The sequence below is a fragment of the Talpa occidentalis genome, unplaced genomic scaffold, assembly GCF_014898055.3.
Source record: "Talpa occidentalis isolate TD23 unplaced genomic scaffold, MPIMG_talOcc4v2.1 talOcc4.4, whole genome shotgun sequence".
NCBI classification, from domain to species: Eukaryota; Metazoa; Chordata; class Mammalia; order Eulipotyphla; family Talpidae; genus Talpa; species Talpa occidentalis.
The window spans coordinates 52018007-52032631 of record NW_023604295.1 but is presented as its reverse complement, the minus strand read 5'-3'; the positions used below and the strand labels follow the sequence as shown (position 1 = coordinate 52032631).

Sequence of the window (14625 nt, the reverse complement as noted above, 5' to 3'; positions counted from 1 at the left end):
TTTGTTCAGCAGTGTGATTTGGTTCATGCAAAGACTTTTGTTGTTCAGACCATTGGATTGTTTAGAAAATATCCTGTTCTGGATGGATCTCCATCCTCTCCTAATTTAGATCCCCGTCTTTTACCACCAAGCCAAGCCACCAGGTTGTCAGGGATTGGTGTCAGCACCTTCTGCTCCCCCACATCCCACTGCCATTAAGCCACGCTGAGAAGTTTCCTCTTCACCTTAGAAAACACTTAGGGTGTCCACAGAACCCCACCCAGTGCTGAGAAAGGGTTAGCTGTCAGAGTACAGCTCCTGGGTAGCAGAAGTCAGTCTTCTGGTCTGACATTGGTTGGCAATTGAGCAGAACCTCAGGCCTATCACTTTTTACTGTGGATGTCTGAGAAGAACCTGGATGGGACAGCTGTTCTTGACTGAACTAGAGAGAAGACATCATCATTCTCTTTCATTGTTCCCTTTAGTCTCCATTAGTTGAACTGTGCCAGGACCTTTGTGCTTTGACCAGGACCCACTTCCAGCAGGTTCACTTTGGTTAGTGGGCCTGGCCAAACTTGCCCCCATGTCTTGATGTAACAAAAGAGGCTGGTTGGCATCACGGTCCCCACCTGACAATTTTTACATCCTTCTGCACCCCAGTTTATGTATAGCAACCTGAACTCTCCCATGCAGTGATGAGGCCATCCTATAACTCCTAGAGCCAGCAAGAGGCCAACGAGGACTTACAGCAGCACCCCTCTCCCCATGACAGCTCCCCGTGAGTGCTTAGCTGCTATAGCTGCTTATTGTGACTAAAACACAAGGTGCACACCGCCTGAAATATTGCTTTGTCTCTCTCCTCCATCGAGGCCCACTGACATCTTGCCTTCTCTCCACAGATCTCCAGGACTTCAAGTTAGATGTGCAGCACGTGATTGAAGTAGACGAGGGAAACACAGCAGTCATTGCCTGCCATCTTCCTGAGAGCCACCCAAAAGCCCAGGTCCGATACAGCGTCAAGCAAGAGTGGCTGGAGGCCTCCAGGGGTAAGTGAGCAAGCAGGAACCCAGGGGCCCAGGCCAGGAGGGAAGATGGCCACCAGGGAAGACTGCCTCCCAAGCCCCATAGGCACACCTGTCATCCTCCTTATGTTAGTCAGCTGTGTTTTGGCTTGATTTTTAGCCCTGTGGGATCCCCAAGGGATTGGCTACTGTTATTAGGGTCCTCTACTTTGTCATGAGGAATTTCTTCATGTATTGAGGCCCTGGAAGCTGCTGCCATTTGCTCGGGCCTCTCAGCACAGGGTGGCTCCCTATCACCAAGCACACAAGGCTGCCCACCCATCCCAGCTCTCCTGGAGCTTCAGGCGTCCCTGGTAGGAGGTAGAGCTCTTCGCCACACAACAGAGCAATCATTTTAGTGGAACTTCAGTTTTCCCTCTCTCCAATGTCCTGGTAACACAGCTGTTTCAACCATGACAGCTTCCCATGCAGGCCACAGTGGACATCACAGCTGGTGGAGGGGAGGCCAAGCTTTGCCCACGGAGTGCCAGTGGGGATATGGGTTATCCCTCAAAATGAGGCCAGCTCCTACCCACAACTGACCCCTCACTCATGCCAAGTAGTCCCAACTTCTCTGAACCCCGTAGCTCAAAATGTATACCTTTTAAGCTACCCTATAGAATTTAAAATAATTTCATTAATTTCTTTTGGTTGTGAAAGGAATGCATATTCATTGTAAAAAAATCCAGAAAACTAATTTTTGAAAGGTGAACCCTAAGTCTACCATTCAGAAGTAACTAGAAACTGAGAGGAGAGGGCATTCATCCTTACTCTCCTGGCAGTAGCCCATAGGGGAGGCCCAGCCGTCCCAGAGCCAAGGGCCTTTCCTGTCTGGCATTTGCCCAAGCAGCTCACACCTGCGGCAGCAGCCCAGTGGCAGGAGGGTATCAGCCAGCTTGTGGAACCTAGAGTATAGCAATGCCGTGACTTCTAGAGCAGGCCACCAGAGAGCTCCGGGCTACAGTCTGGGTGTCTAGAAGTTTAAAGAACAGTTTAAAGAACCTGAATATAGTAGAGAAAGGCTTCAATGGCATTCATGGGGAGGGAAGTGGCGTGAGGTTTAGAATATTCCTCTCTGATTTCAGAAATTCAGTTGTGAGGTGGCTCAGAGCTGTGACCAGGATGGAGACTAATAGGCTGTTCTAAAGTCAGTTCCCTCCATCTTGTGGCTGACAGGAGTGATCTCCCGAATGTGTAACGAAGACCCTCAATCCTTAACAGTGGCTCAGAGGCAGCATATGTTCCACCAGTTTACAAATAAGAGGATCAGAGAGGTTTATTAATTAATCTAAAGTCACACAGGGACTGCAGTTCCAGAGCTTGATACGGGTCTGGCTGACCCCAAATCCTTTTGCTTCCTTTCACTTTACCATCCAGCCCTTGAAAATGTCCTCCCACAGACCTATATATTAATTTGGGGAGAGGGGTGGGTCTGCTAGTTTTTTAGCTGATTGGTTGGTTAATTTCTCTCCCTGGCACTTTTGTTCCACATGATGCAAGGTTTTACGGATTTTTGATTTGGGCCCGTTGGGATTCAAGCGTCTAGCTCCTGCCTACCTGCCCCATCTGCGTCCCCTGCCCCCAGCCTTTGTGGGAACTGCTGAGTGCAATATTCTGGGCCCAAACATCCCATTTCCCTTTGCTCTGCTCTCCCCTCAGGTAACTATTTGATCATGCCATCGGGGAACCTCCAGATTGTGAATGCCAGCCAGGAGGATGAGGGCATGTACAAGTGCGCTGCCTACAACCCAGTCACACAGGAAGTGAAAACCTCCGGCTCCAGTGACAGGCTGCGTGTGCGCCGTAAGGAGGGGATAGCCAGGCTGTGAAGGGTGGGGAGCCCAGGGCCACAACAGTCCTCGCTCCAGGTCTGTGTTCCCTGAGGAGGAAGCCAGATGTGAGGCTCAGGCCAGTTGGACATCAGGAGTCTTGGGGGGGGGGGCGGTCCACAGACTCCTGAAAGCCAGCCTTTCACAGCACATAGCCATGGTCTGGCTTGGCGGGTGGCTATGCTTGCTGATGACATCAGGACACTGTGGACGGCACACCCTTTCTCCTGCCTGTTGCAGACTGTGTTACTTTCACAGGGGAAGGTTGGCTGGCTGTGTGTGCTGAGGTAGAATGTGTGCTCAGCAGCTGATACATATGCATGGAAAACATGCCCGTGCATTTGTAATCAGATGTGAGACCACCAGGCCTGCCTTGCATGGTTCATATTCCATCTGCACTGCCCAGGTGTGCCCAGCCCCTCCTCTGGTGAAAGTGCATGGAAACCCACATGCTCCCCCACTTATAGGAAAACTACAGCTACCTTTCTAAGCACCTCCTAGCTGCCAACACTGATAGGCGCCTGCATCCTCTGGAACATCTTACCTGGAGTTAGGTTTTAGAGATGGCTCCAGAGGCAGATTTACTGTGAAGCTAACAAAGCAAAACTTCAATGGTCCTTCCCTTTCTTAATTTTGTACCTCTCAATTTGTATTCCTTTTCTTTAAGAGGGCATCCCAAGCTATGGAAATTTCAGATCTTATAAAACTTGGATCTGCCCCCGCATGACAGTAAAAGCAAAGTTGCACACAGTCAACAGGGTCCTTAAAGGTCTCCAAGGGCCCTCAGTAAGGGTGTTTCTCCCCATTGTTAAAAATATATATCACTCTTCCTTCCACCCAGTTAAACAGTGGATTTGCTTTTGGGAACGTCGAAATAAGAGAAATGCATATATGTAAACCATGGGTCTCACTTAGCTCAGCAAGACACTCCTGTGAGATGCTCGTGTTGTGTGGACCACTTGGGAGCTGAGCCATGCATTTGGGAGCCATGTCAGGCCCTTGTCTCCCATCTGGTCCTCGGTCTCAGAGTGCACTTGCCGAGCAGAAAAAGCCACCTGTGCTGTCTCTCTGTCTGCCCCTCCTCTTTCACTTTGCTAGTTTGACAGTCACCCCTGTAGAGTGACGACAACCATACAAACATTGTGATGCTGCTGCCCCACTGTATTATCTCATTTCTTCCTCACAACAGCTCTCTGCAGAAGGAGCTCCTTGTTTCCTAAAAGGGAACCAAGACCCAGGGGAATTAAGCCACTTGCCCCACTTACTGTAGGTCATAAACCCTTGAAGAGCTGTTTGATTCCAAGTCCGCACCCTGAGATCGCCTCCTGGGGTTGGGCCACCCAAGGTGGGACAGAGAGGACCCTCTGCAGGAGCCCTGGCCTCACACACTGCCCTGCCCTCCTGCCCTTGCAGGCTCCACTGCCGAGGCTGCCCGCATCATCTACCCCCCAGAGGCCCAGACCATCATCGTTACCAAAGGCCAGAGTCTCATCCTGGAATGTGTGGCCAGTGGGATCCCACCCCCACGGGTCACTTGGGCCAAAGATGGGTCCAGTGTCTCTGGCTACAACAAAACGCGCTTTCTGTTGAGCAACCTCCTCATCGACACCACCAGCGAGGAAGATTCAGGGACCTACCGCTGCATGGCTGATAATGGGGTCGGGGAGCCAGGGGCAGCAGTCATCCTCTACAATGTCCAAGTGTTTGGTGAGTGTCTCCTGGAGGCCACCTTGGCCTTCTCTTTGGTCTGAGTGACCTTTCTAGAAGCTCATTGCCTGAGGCTCAGGCTGGATCAGGGCCTGGTGAGTGATAGAAGAGTAGTGGAGTCGGAGAGCCTTGGATCGCAGAGACTAGGGTGTGCTGGCCTGGCAGGCCTCTTTTGTTCCTTTCCTGTGGTGGCTCTGATGGAGAAGATATGGGACCTTTCCTTCCCTCCGCTGACAGCCATGTGACAGGAGAGAGCCATGGCTGACTCTAGTCCCCTCCCCAGCCTGTCTGACCCCTGCTCCGGTCTCCCTGCAGAGCCCCCAGAGGTCACCATGGAGTTGTCCCAGTTGGTCATCCCGAGGGGCCAGAGTGCCAAGCTGACGTGTGAGGTGCGTGGGAACCCCCCGCCTTCTGTGCTGTGGCTAAGGAACGCTGTGCCCCTCACCTCCAGCCAGCGCCTTCGACTGACCCGTAGAGCCCTGCGGGTGGTCAGCATGGGGCCTGAAGACGAGGGTGTGTACCAGTGCATGGCTGAGAATGAAGTCGGAAGTGCCCACGCTGTGGTCCAGCTGAGGACCGCAAGGCCCGGTGAGTGTGCGGCCCGAGGGTCTGAGACACCAGCTCAGTGTTCACAGAAACCTTTTCTCAAATGAACTCCAACTTAGAATCCTGATATATAAATTTTTTTAAAAGTTTATAATCATGTGTTCCAATTTAACTTTATTAAAATGTCAGAAGCACAGATTTGAGAAACATGCAGCAAAGAAAAACAAAATTGTTGCACAGCATCGGCCAGTGCTGACCTCCTGTGGGACGGGAGGTCAGGTAGGGTTGGCAGAGTGTGTGGAGGTTTCCTGGAGTGTTGTCTTTCCTGGCCTCTCAGATTATTCTCTGAGGACATTTCAAGTTGGCTTCATGTCTAACATTTCCAGGTCATGGCAGTGGAGGGAAAGACCCTGTTGTGCCACAGTGTTAAGATCCCTTGGTGAAGGGACCTGCCCCACCCCCAGCCTGGACATGAGAAGGAGGGCCCTGGCTGGCTCCTGCACCTCTGGAGCAAATCAAGATTGTTCACTTAGCAAGGCTCTTGAGGGCGCAGGAAGACAAGCAGGTGGCGGAGATGCTGTTGACAAGAAGCCTGGGCGAGGGGCACCAGCTGCCCTTCCCTCCTGGCAGGGCAGGGCCGCAGCCCTCTCTCTTCCCAGAGCCTGGCTGTCTCCATCAGGCAGTCGGTCACCTCAGGTCCTGGGCTTAGGGCTCTTCCTGCCCCAGTGCATCTGCTCCCCACTGACCTCTCCATTTTGTCTCGGGGCAGGGGTGGGGTGGGGGGTATCAGCTTGGCAAGTAGCCAGGGGAACTAACACACACCTCTTCTTTCCCTGCTCTTCCCTGGTCGGTCTTCAGGCACAACCCTAAGGCCACGGCTAGACACTGCCACACCTCCTGTGCCAGCCTTCAGGCCCGGAGATCCTGACCAGATGCTGAGGGGGCGCTCAGGGCCCCCAACATCAGTGCAGCCAGCCTCCCCGCAGTGCCCTGGAGAGAAGGGACCAGTGGCCCCTGCCGAGGCACCTGTTATTCTCAGCTCACCACGCACCTCCAAGACAGACTCCTACGAGCTGGTGTGGCGGCCTCGGCATGAGGGTGGCAGCCGGGCACCAGTTCTCTACTATGTAGTGAAGCACCGCAAGGTATGGCACCTCCCTGGGCACGGCCCCTCTCTTGAGGCTGGAGGGGTCTCTGCCTCCTGCCAACTCCCCCAGAGCGCCCGAAGCCTGGAGCAGTAATCCCCACCACTGAACACCACCTCTGTCTCCTCTGGTGTAGACTTTCCAACCGCCTCCCAGGAAGCTAGTTGAGAGTTGGGTATTTGGGATCCTAGAGGTCTTGGACAAAGCCATGTGTGTGCCTTTAGGTCTGAGCTCTCTGCGCACCTTTTCCAGAAGCCAACACCACCGGCTTCTAGTCCCAGAGGAGTGAACTGCCTCCCTGGTAACCATCACCTGTCTTCCCTCTGTCATTTGTTGTTGATGTTGCTCGGTTTTGTTTTTAACCAAAATAAGCTCCGTCGGTACATACCTGTGGGAACTCTGGCATGGCAAGCCAGCCCTAAAGCCAGGAAAACAAATATTTGTGAACAAGTGTTTTCTCTGAGGGTGACAAAATGCCCCTTCAGTTCCCAGCGGCTCTGGTATGGCAAGGAGACATTTGAGCTAAAGGCATGTCGTGCTACTCAGACCGCAGCTATTTCTCCTGGGTAGAAGGAAGTCTGTCCAGATAGATGTTTCCAGAGCTGTCAGGAAGGGATTCTCTGCTCTGGTAGGGTGTAGACAGAGCCAAGCCAACCCATCCTCATGGATACCACACCCTAAGAGACAAGACAGGGCCCCCAGGCTGGAACCTTGTGCAAGGCCTATTCTCACACTGTCACCCCACAGGGGGAGAAGACATGAAATTCCTTTTAAGAAAATGTCCTTGAAAACATCCCTTCCTCCCTGGTGCATACTGTTACCTTTCTAAGCCATTAGACAGTAGAGAATTCTTAAAAGGATTTACTTTTTAAATTGAAGTAACATTGATTTGCAGCATCGTATATGAGGTATAGGATCAAAACCTTCAGATACAGGTTACACCACACCCCACCAAGGCACCCACCGCCCTCCACCACAGTCCATTGCTCACAGTCCCCTCCACCTTGCTCTCCTGCTCTGGTAACCTGAGTCCTGCAGTTAGATTTCTAGGATTTGCTATTGGTTTTATGTGACCCTTTGCTTTGTTACTCTATATTCCACACTTAAGTGATTCCACCCGACATTTGTCTCTTCTGACTTACTTTGTTTAGCATAATCCCCTCCATTTTCATCTATGTTGTTGAAAAAGTCAGGTTTTTTGTTTTTTATAGCTGAATAGTATTCCACTGTGTGTATATAACACATCTTCCTAATCCACTCATCTTTGTGCACTTAGGTTCCGTAGCTTGGCTATTGTAGATAGTGCTGCAGTGAACAGTGCATACAGCCCTTCACACTGGTGCTTTGTATTCCTTGGGTAGACACCTGGAGGTAGAATTGATGGTAGATCTGTTTTTAATATTTTTTGAGAAATCTCCATACAGTTTTCTATAGGACTGAACCAGTCTACATTCCCACCAGCCGTGTAGGAGGCTTCTTTATTCTCCACATCCTTGCCAGCACTGATTTCTGGTCTTTTTTGGAAAAAAGATTTATTTATGTATGCATACAAGAACCGAGGTACAGGCCAGAGGTGTGGAGGGTGAGAGGATTCACCAGAGACAGAGTGGGGAACAGAACAGGCAGATTGACTGAAATACACTGCTGAGGGGAGCAGGAGGCGAGTCAGGAGAGGTTTGCTGTGCCACGTGGGTAGCCCCCTGGCAGGGGATCGAACTCAGGTTGCAATGGCTACAGATTGCTTCATAGGTTGTGTCTCAACCCCTTGTGCCACCAGGGAGGCCCTCTTTTTGATATGGGCTGTTCTCATAGATGTGAGATAATTAAGGGGATTTTTAAAAATCTTATTTCATAAGTAATAATGCATCATGTTTAAGTTTACTCTATATTCTACTTACAAGAGTTCTGTGTGCACTGGATAAAAAATATGACAGTAGAACTAGTCAAGTATTGATCATTTCTCCTCCTTCCTCCCAAAACAAACAAAACCAGCCCTGCAGGGTGGAAGATGGTTGACGTGCAGAAGCAGGCCCCCCGCCCAGCTGTGGGCTCCGCTGGCCCCTCTCATTCTGTTCTTTCTCTTTACATGTTCACCTCTGAGACCTTGGGCCAGGACAGGTCCACAGAGACACCACAGGGTGGTGAAAGAAGCACTTAAGGCAGAGCTTTCTCCTGGGCGGGGGAGGGGGCTCAGGCTGCTGGTCTCTCCTTTAAAGGGCAGCAAAGGGAGTCGGGGGAAGGAGTGTTTAACAGAAAGCAGCATTGTTTAGCCCAGGTTCTAGGGCAGGACTGGTCCTGATCCTTGTTTCTCCATGTAACTGGACACCCCCATCTCAGAGTTGTAGGCAAAGATCAGGCAGGCCAAATGCTCATGGTCCCCAGGAGACAAGAACCAGCATGAGAGCAAGAATAATATTTTTCAGGCCAATAGGTGGCCACAAAACTGCCTCAGCAAGAGGCAAGCTGGCAAAGGCCAGCGTGGCGATCCGGAAATGCCAGGCTGCAGCCACATTCACCCCCTCGGTGTGTGTGACAGTGACTGATGACCATGCCGTTTCTTATTTTCATTTCTGAGTCCGGGGGAAGTGGAAGTGAGGCCAGGGCTGGGAGGGCCAAGGGAAAAGCGGGTGGAGGGGAAGCCAGAGGCCAATACCCCCACCACGTCTGGCTTCTGTTAGGCTCCAGCCATGGGGGCGCATGGAGCTGTCCTGGGGACATCGCCAAGGCAGGAGTCATGTCTTGAAAGCAGTCCTTTCCTGAGGACGAACACGGCTTGAAGATTAGCACCCAAGAAAGGGTTTTGAAATAAAAAAATCTGCACTTGGGCTGCTTTTTCAGCCCCCTTCTTTTGCTGGAGACTGGGGGATCCGTCAGCTCATTCTCACTTTTTCACATGCATGAAGCAAGTTTCGTTTCCTGGTGCATCTGCAGACCCGGGGCTACTGTGTTTGGGTTTCTAGCACCACTGGGGATTCTCAGTTTGTAAAAACTTCTCCCCGTGGAACAAATCCTGGAATCTGGACATGAATGAACCCAGACCATCCCTGTCCCTTGAATAGTAGGTTTTGTTCTGCTTTGGAATATTCTGCTCAGGGATAGATAAGAGCCTTTCTGACCAGCTGTGTCATTCCTTCGGCCAACCACAGCCTCAGGTTGAGCAGGCACTGAGCTCACACAGCCGGCATCGTCTCCTGGGGGACCTGGAGCTCCTTTCTGCTTTTCCTTTAGATTTAAAGAGCTAGGAATGGGGAGCCGTTAAAGAGTATTCCTTAGTAGTTACAGTTAATCCAGAGTTTTAAAGTTCTAAACAAGGACTGAGGGCAGGAGCAGAGAAAGGACTGAAAGGGCAGAAACCTCATGAGGGGAGGAGGTGGGAAAATTGGGAAGGGCCTGGCATTTGTCGGAAACCTACCTCGTGCCCATTTCAGTGCTCAGCACTTTACATACATCGTCTAACTCAATTTCAGAAGAACCTGAGAGCTTTTATTTGCCTCGTTTTAGAACTGAAAAACTGAGAATTGGAGAGGTTGAGAATGCGCTCGGGGCTACACAGCCGGTAGGAGACACAGTCCGAGTTTGACCCCAGGAGTTCCCAGCTCCCCCACATTTTGTTCTCTCTGTGCTCTCTGGAGTCAAGTCATGGTTTCTGCCCTCACGGGTGATGTGGCCTCGGGCACGTTACTCATCTCTCTGAGCCTCAGTCTCCTCGTTTGTGAAATGGGAACGTGTTAACACCCGCGCAGTGTTCAGGCCCATGCCTCGCCCCCAGCGAGCTCTCCGCCAGCATCACCTTTTTCAGCGAAGCTGTTTCGATCATCTTCCTCTTGTTAGAATATAAGCCGATGGAATTAGGTTTGTTTGGTTTAAATAGACCCAAGGAGAGAAAGCTTTAAATGTAGAGGGTCTTGGAAATACAGAAAAGGGGTCTTTGGAGAAATTTGCAGCAATGTCAGTCAAGCGTTTTGCCTCAGTTTTCTTCGGTGGGATCACTAGGTGAGGTGTCAGGGAGCCGGATTTCACTGTCCCAGTGAGAACAGAGGCCCCAGAGCCAGCAGGTACCACCCTTCCCCAGCCTGGCCTGGTTTCCTTGGCTGCCTCCTGACCGTGGAGCTCAGTCCTGCTCCCCTTGCAAGCCACAGCCCCCTGCAGCTCCCGGCTGTGGCGCTGGCCCTCACACCAGCCGCCTTCTCCAGCAGGTCACAAACTCCTCTGATGACTGGACCATCTCTGGCATTCCGGCCAGCCAGCACCGCTTGACCTTCACCAGACTCGACCCTGGGAGCTTGTATGAAGTGGAGATGGCTGCTTACAATTGTGCGGGGGAAGGCCAGACAGCTATGGTCACCTTCCGAACCGGTAAGGGCCAGACATTGCTTGGGGTTTCTCTGGGCCTAAGCGACTCCTACCAGACCCAGGTGGGAAGTCCTGCTCACCTGGCCCGCCCTGTTCTTGCCCTGGACTTACCCACCTTTCAACTACCGCCTCCCTCACTTGTGCTTCAAGGCTGCAGCCCCACCTCTCGTCAGGAAAGCCACCCGCTAGCCGGTTCTCTCGCATCTCCTTGTCCTCCTCTCACTCTGGGGCCAGGGGCAAAACCCCCCAGGCGGAGCTGGGACTCAGACCACACTTCCATCACCTGTGTTATTTGTACCACTTTGTTAATCCTTCGGGCAGAAAGGACTGTGTGGACAGGAAGAGCTAATGCGTGTTTCCTCCCTTGCTCATCTCAACCCACTTCCACACAGGACGCCGGCCCAAGCCTGAAATCATAGCCAGCAAGGAGCAGCAGGTCCAGAGAGATGACCCTGGAGCCAGCCCCCAGAGCAGCAGCCAGCCGGACCATGGCCGCCTCTCCCGTAAGCCCACACCCCGGGGGCTGAGGTGATGAGCAGGCCCAGCTGGGTCCAGGTCCACCGCCTCAGGGGCTCACTGCTGCAGGTGGAGTGGGCACTTGCTTCCATGGGTCTAGGAATCCTCGGGGCATTTCCCCATTAACCACAAAGGGGAAATGTAGATTGGAACTTTTCAAATAAAACTCTGGAGTCTGACGTTGAGCTTGCCGACCCCCTGGGTCCAGGGAGCAGTGGCGGGGAGAGCCACCGGCCCTTGTCCCTCAACCCTCTGATGTTGCTGACCTATAGCTTTTAGGGGCCTTAGTTCAAAGCCACCTCCTGGGGGATGGTGGCCCCGGGAGTCCAGAGGTAGACGGCTGTGGGAGGAACAGGCCCCCATCTGGATAGGCCCAGAGGTCGCACAGCCATCTTGTCACCGTGTTCCCCCTCCTGCTTCCCTCCTCATGCATGGTTTCCCCCAGCTCCGGAAGCGCCAGACAGGCCCACTATCTCCATGGCCTCTGAGACATCAGTGTATGTGACCTGGATTCCCCGCGGGAATGGTGGCTTCCCCATCCAGTCCTTCCGTGTGGAGTACAAGAAGCTGAAGAAAGTGGGGGACTGGATCCTGGCCACCAGTGCCATCCCTCCCTCCCGGCTCTCAGTGGAGATCACAGGCTTAGAGAAAGGTAGGGGCTTGCCTCTGCCCCGGTATCCCAGCTGCCCCCAGCCACCTGGAGGACAGTGGGCGATCTGGAGGCTCCCCCTCCTCACCCTGCACTGCCCGCATGCTCCTGGTGGTGGTGCCTCAGCCCCAGAAACCTCACTTCTCCATCTCTCCCTGACGTCCATAATGGGTCTAGAGTCAGCAGCTCCCGTGTGGTTCTCTTCTCATGGGGCTGGGATTAATGCCTGTCCCTCGAGGACTAGCTTTGGCAAACAGCTAACCAAAAGATCCCTCTGGGTCTTAGGCATGCTGTGGGGGGATCAGGTGTTCCCCAGCACCTAGGTCCAGTGAGTGTCCCTCTCACCAGGCACCTCCTACAAGTTCCGAGTCCGGGCCCTGAACATGCTGGGGGAGAGTGAGCCCAGCGCCCCCTCCCGGCCATACGTGGTGTCAGGCTACAGTGGCCGCGTGTATGAGAGGCCCGTGGCAGGCCCCTACATCACCTTCACCGATGCGGTCAATGACACCACCATCATGCTCAAGTGGATGGTAAGGACGCTGCACAGACAGCAGCGGGTTGGGGTGCGGGCGGGGCTGGACTTCATATTGGGCAGGAACCAATCGCTTTGCTGCCTCAACCTTCTAAGATGCCTCACCTGATGTGTTCCTGGGAGTTGGGTCAGAGGCTCACCCTCAAAGTACCCAGCAGAGTTCAGAGGGCACTGAAGTCTTCAGAGAAATGAGAAATGGCACTTTGGTTTCATGTCCCCAAAAGCTTGGGGAACTCTGGGCTAAATGACAGCAACTCAAAGAACCCTGGGGGTGGGGGTTGGGGGGTACCATCTAACGTATTTGCCAGGACCCCAGTGGATTTTAGACCCTAGGCTAGGGTAAGATTTCCACACACCAGTGGTTTTGCTCAAATGATTTCTCTGCTCCATTGTCAATGTGTTTCCTCTTCGTTCCCTATAGTACATTCCAGCAAGTAACAACAACACCCCAATCCATGGCTTTTATATCTATTATCGACCTACAGACAGTGACAATGACAGTGACTACAAGAAGGATATGGTGGAAGGTGAGATATACTTTGCGTGGTAGTTTTTTCTGGTTGGGGGTGGTAGCATTGGGGGGCTGTGTCTTAACTGTAAGTGTTAACACCTGGGCTGGTGTGCCTGTGTCCCCGACTCACTCATGACACACTGGTTAGCAGTTCACAAAGCCGCCTGCCACTGTCCTGTGCTGCTGGGACAGGAACCTGGGTGGGCACTCAGGACATTCCCCGCAGTGTTTCTCCACCATGTGGCCCCCGCCCAGACACACAGACCTGTCTGGGGGGCAGGCAGGTATCTACGCGTCACACGTGCGACGCTTGCTCTTTCCCAGGGGACAGGTACTGGCACTCCATCAGCCACCTGCAGCCAGAGACCTCCTATGACATTAAGATGCAGTGCTTCAACGAGGGCGGGGAGAGCGAGTTCAGCAACGTGATGATCTGTGAAACCAAAGGTGAGTCTGTGCGGGTCTCTGCACTACTTCCAGCAAGTTAGGGCCTCTCTCCCCTTAGAAAGACTTATTTTCTAAGTGCGCCCAAATTTTGTCAAGTTTTACCTCTCTGTTCATTCACCTGCGCCTCATTAAGAATGAATGGGCTGCCATCAGGCTGGCCTCCAGGAGCTTGGGGATTAACTCCTACGTGCACTCATGGAATAGAGACCCATGCTTAAATTGGGAATTTTCCCTCAACACTTTATTCCCATGATAACATTTGGTATTCACAGTGCTTGGTTTCTTTAATTTAACTCCAATCCCATAAGATAGGAAAACAGCTGAGCATCAGGAAATGACACACTTGGCCAAGGGCACACAGCCATTATCCAGGTTCATCTGACGACAAGCCTTGACTCTTTCTCTGCCCTGAAACTTGAACATATACTCACTTGATATTCGCACATTGGTGACGTGGATAGATATCATTATCTCCATGTTGCAAATGCAGAGAGTAGCTGAAGCAGGCATATTGTGAAGATCATAAGGGATAGGAAGGGTGACAAGAAAACATGTTTTTCTGTCATTGGCAAGAACATTTTCTCCCTGGCTTTGGCCTGCTTTCTGTCATTCAAAAGTACTCCTGCGGGCCTCCAGTGTGCACTTCCTGCCCTCTTCTGCCCTGTACAGCGAAGTGAGGAGGTAGGTGTGTCACACTAGACTTCTTGAATCTTCAGGCCAGACTGAGGAGGAAGTGACCTGGGCATCAGGCCAAGCCTGGATGTTTCCAGATGGTTGGCGTGAATGCGCCCATGAGGAGCTTGAGAGGAGTGCTCGGGGAAGAAGCCAGGGACACTAGCCAGTGCTGGGCTCAGAGGTGGCGGAGGGTGATCATTGGTGACTAGATAGGAAAGGGCAGAGGGCATGATCTGGGCTGTGAAGCCATAGCAAAGAGAAGGGCTGGCTTTGAGTCCCTTCTCTGAGGAAGTAAGGTGGGAACAGAGATTGAGAGCAAGGAGTTCAAGGTAAGCTTGAGGTACCTAGCATGGAGCCCCACACAGGTGCTGTTGCCACTTACCGAAAGAGGGAAAGCCAGAGGGAACAGGCTTCCAGGAGCAAGGAACAAGGTGACACACCAAAATGCAGCTGTGCTTGAGGAGAAGCAGGGCTCATGCCAGGGAAGGGGTGATTTGGCAGTCGTTAGGGTGTAAATTGAAATTACAGGAACAGAGGAGATTACAGAGGGAATATAGAGGAAGAGGGAGGCCAGAAACTGCCCCCCATGTTTGAGAAGCTAAAGAGCAGGAAATGTAAGCAGCAGCCGTCAGAGGTCAGGACTTACGTGGGAAAGTCCAGGGCTGCCGCTTGGAC

General features: G+C 52.4%; 1 protein-coding gene across 3 annotated transcripts in view; it reads left to right on the top strand.

Moving 5' to 3' along the window:
- Window positions 1-14625, top strand: part of BOC (BOC cell adhesion associated, oncogene regulated) — an 87252-nt gene that overhangs the window by 57575 nt on the left and 15052 nt on the right. For 2 of the 3 annotated variants that reach the window (XM_037525544.2, XM_037525545.2), the window contains exons 5-15: window positions 879-1025; window positions 2700-2843; window positions 4283-4576; window positions 4892-5164; window positions 5981-6267; window positions 10461-10623; window positions 11013-11123; window positions 11582-11788; window positions 12134-12315; window positions 12739-12844; window positions 13153-13275. In XM_037525544.2, the coding sequence (XP_037381441.1) occupies window positions 879-1025; window positions 2700-2843; window positions 4283-4576; window positions 4892-5164; window positions 5981-6267; window positions 10461-10623; window positions 11013-11123; window positions 11582-11788; window positions 12134-12315; window positions 12739-12844; window positions 13153-13275 (2037 nt within the window). The remainder of the gene's footprint in view (window positions 1-878; window positions 1026-2699; window positions 2844-4282; window positions 4577-4891; window positions 5165-5980; window positions 6268-10460; window positions 10624-11012; window positions 11124-11581; window positions 11789-12133; window positions 12316-12738; window positions 12845-13152; window positions 13276-14625) is intronic. The other variant, XM_037525547.2, reaches the window with a different exon arrangement.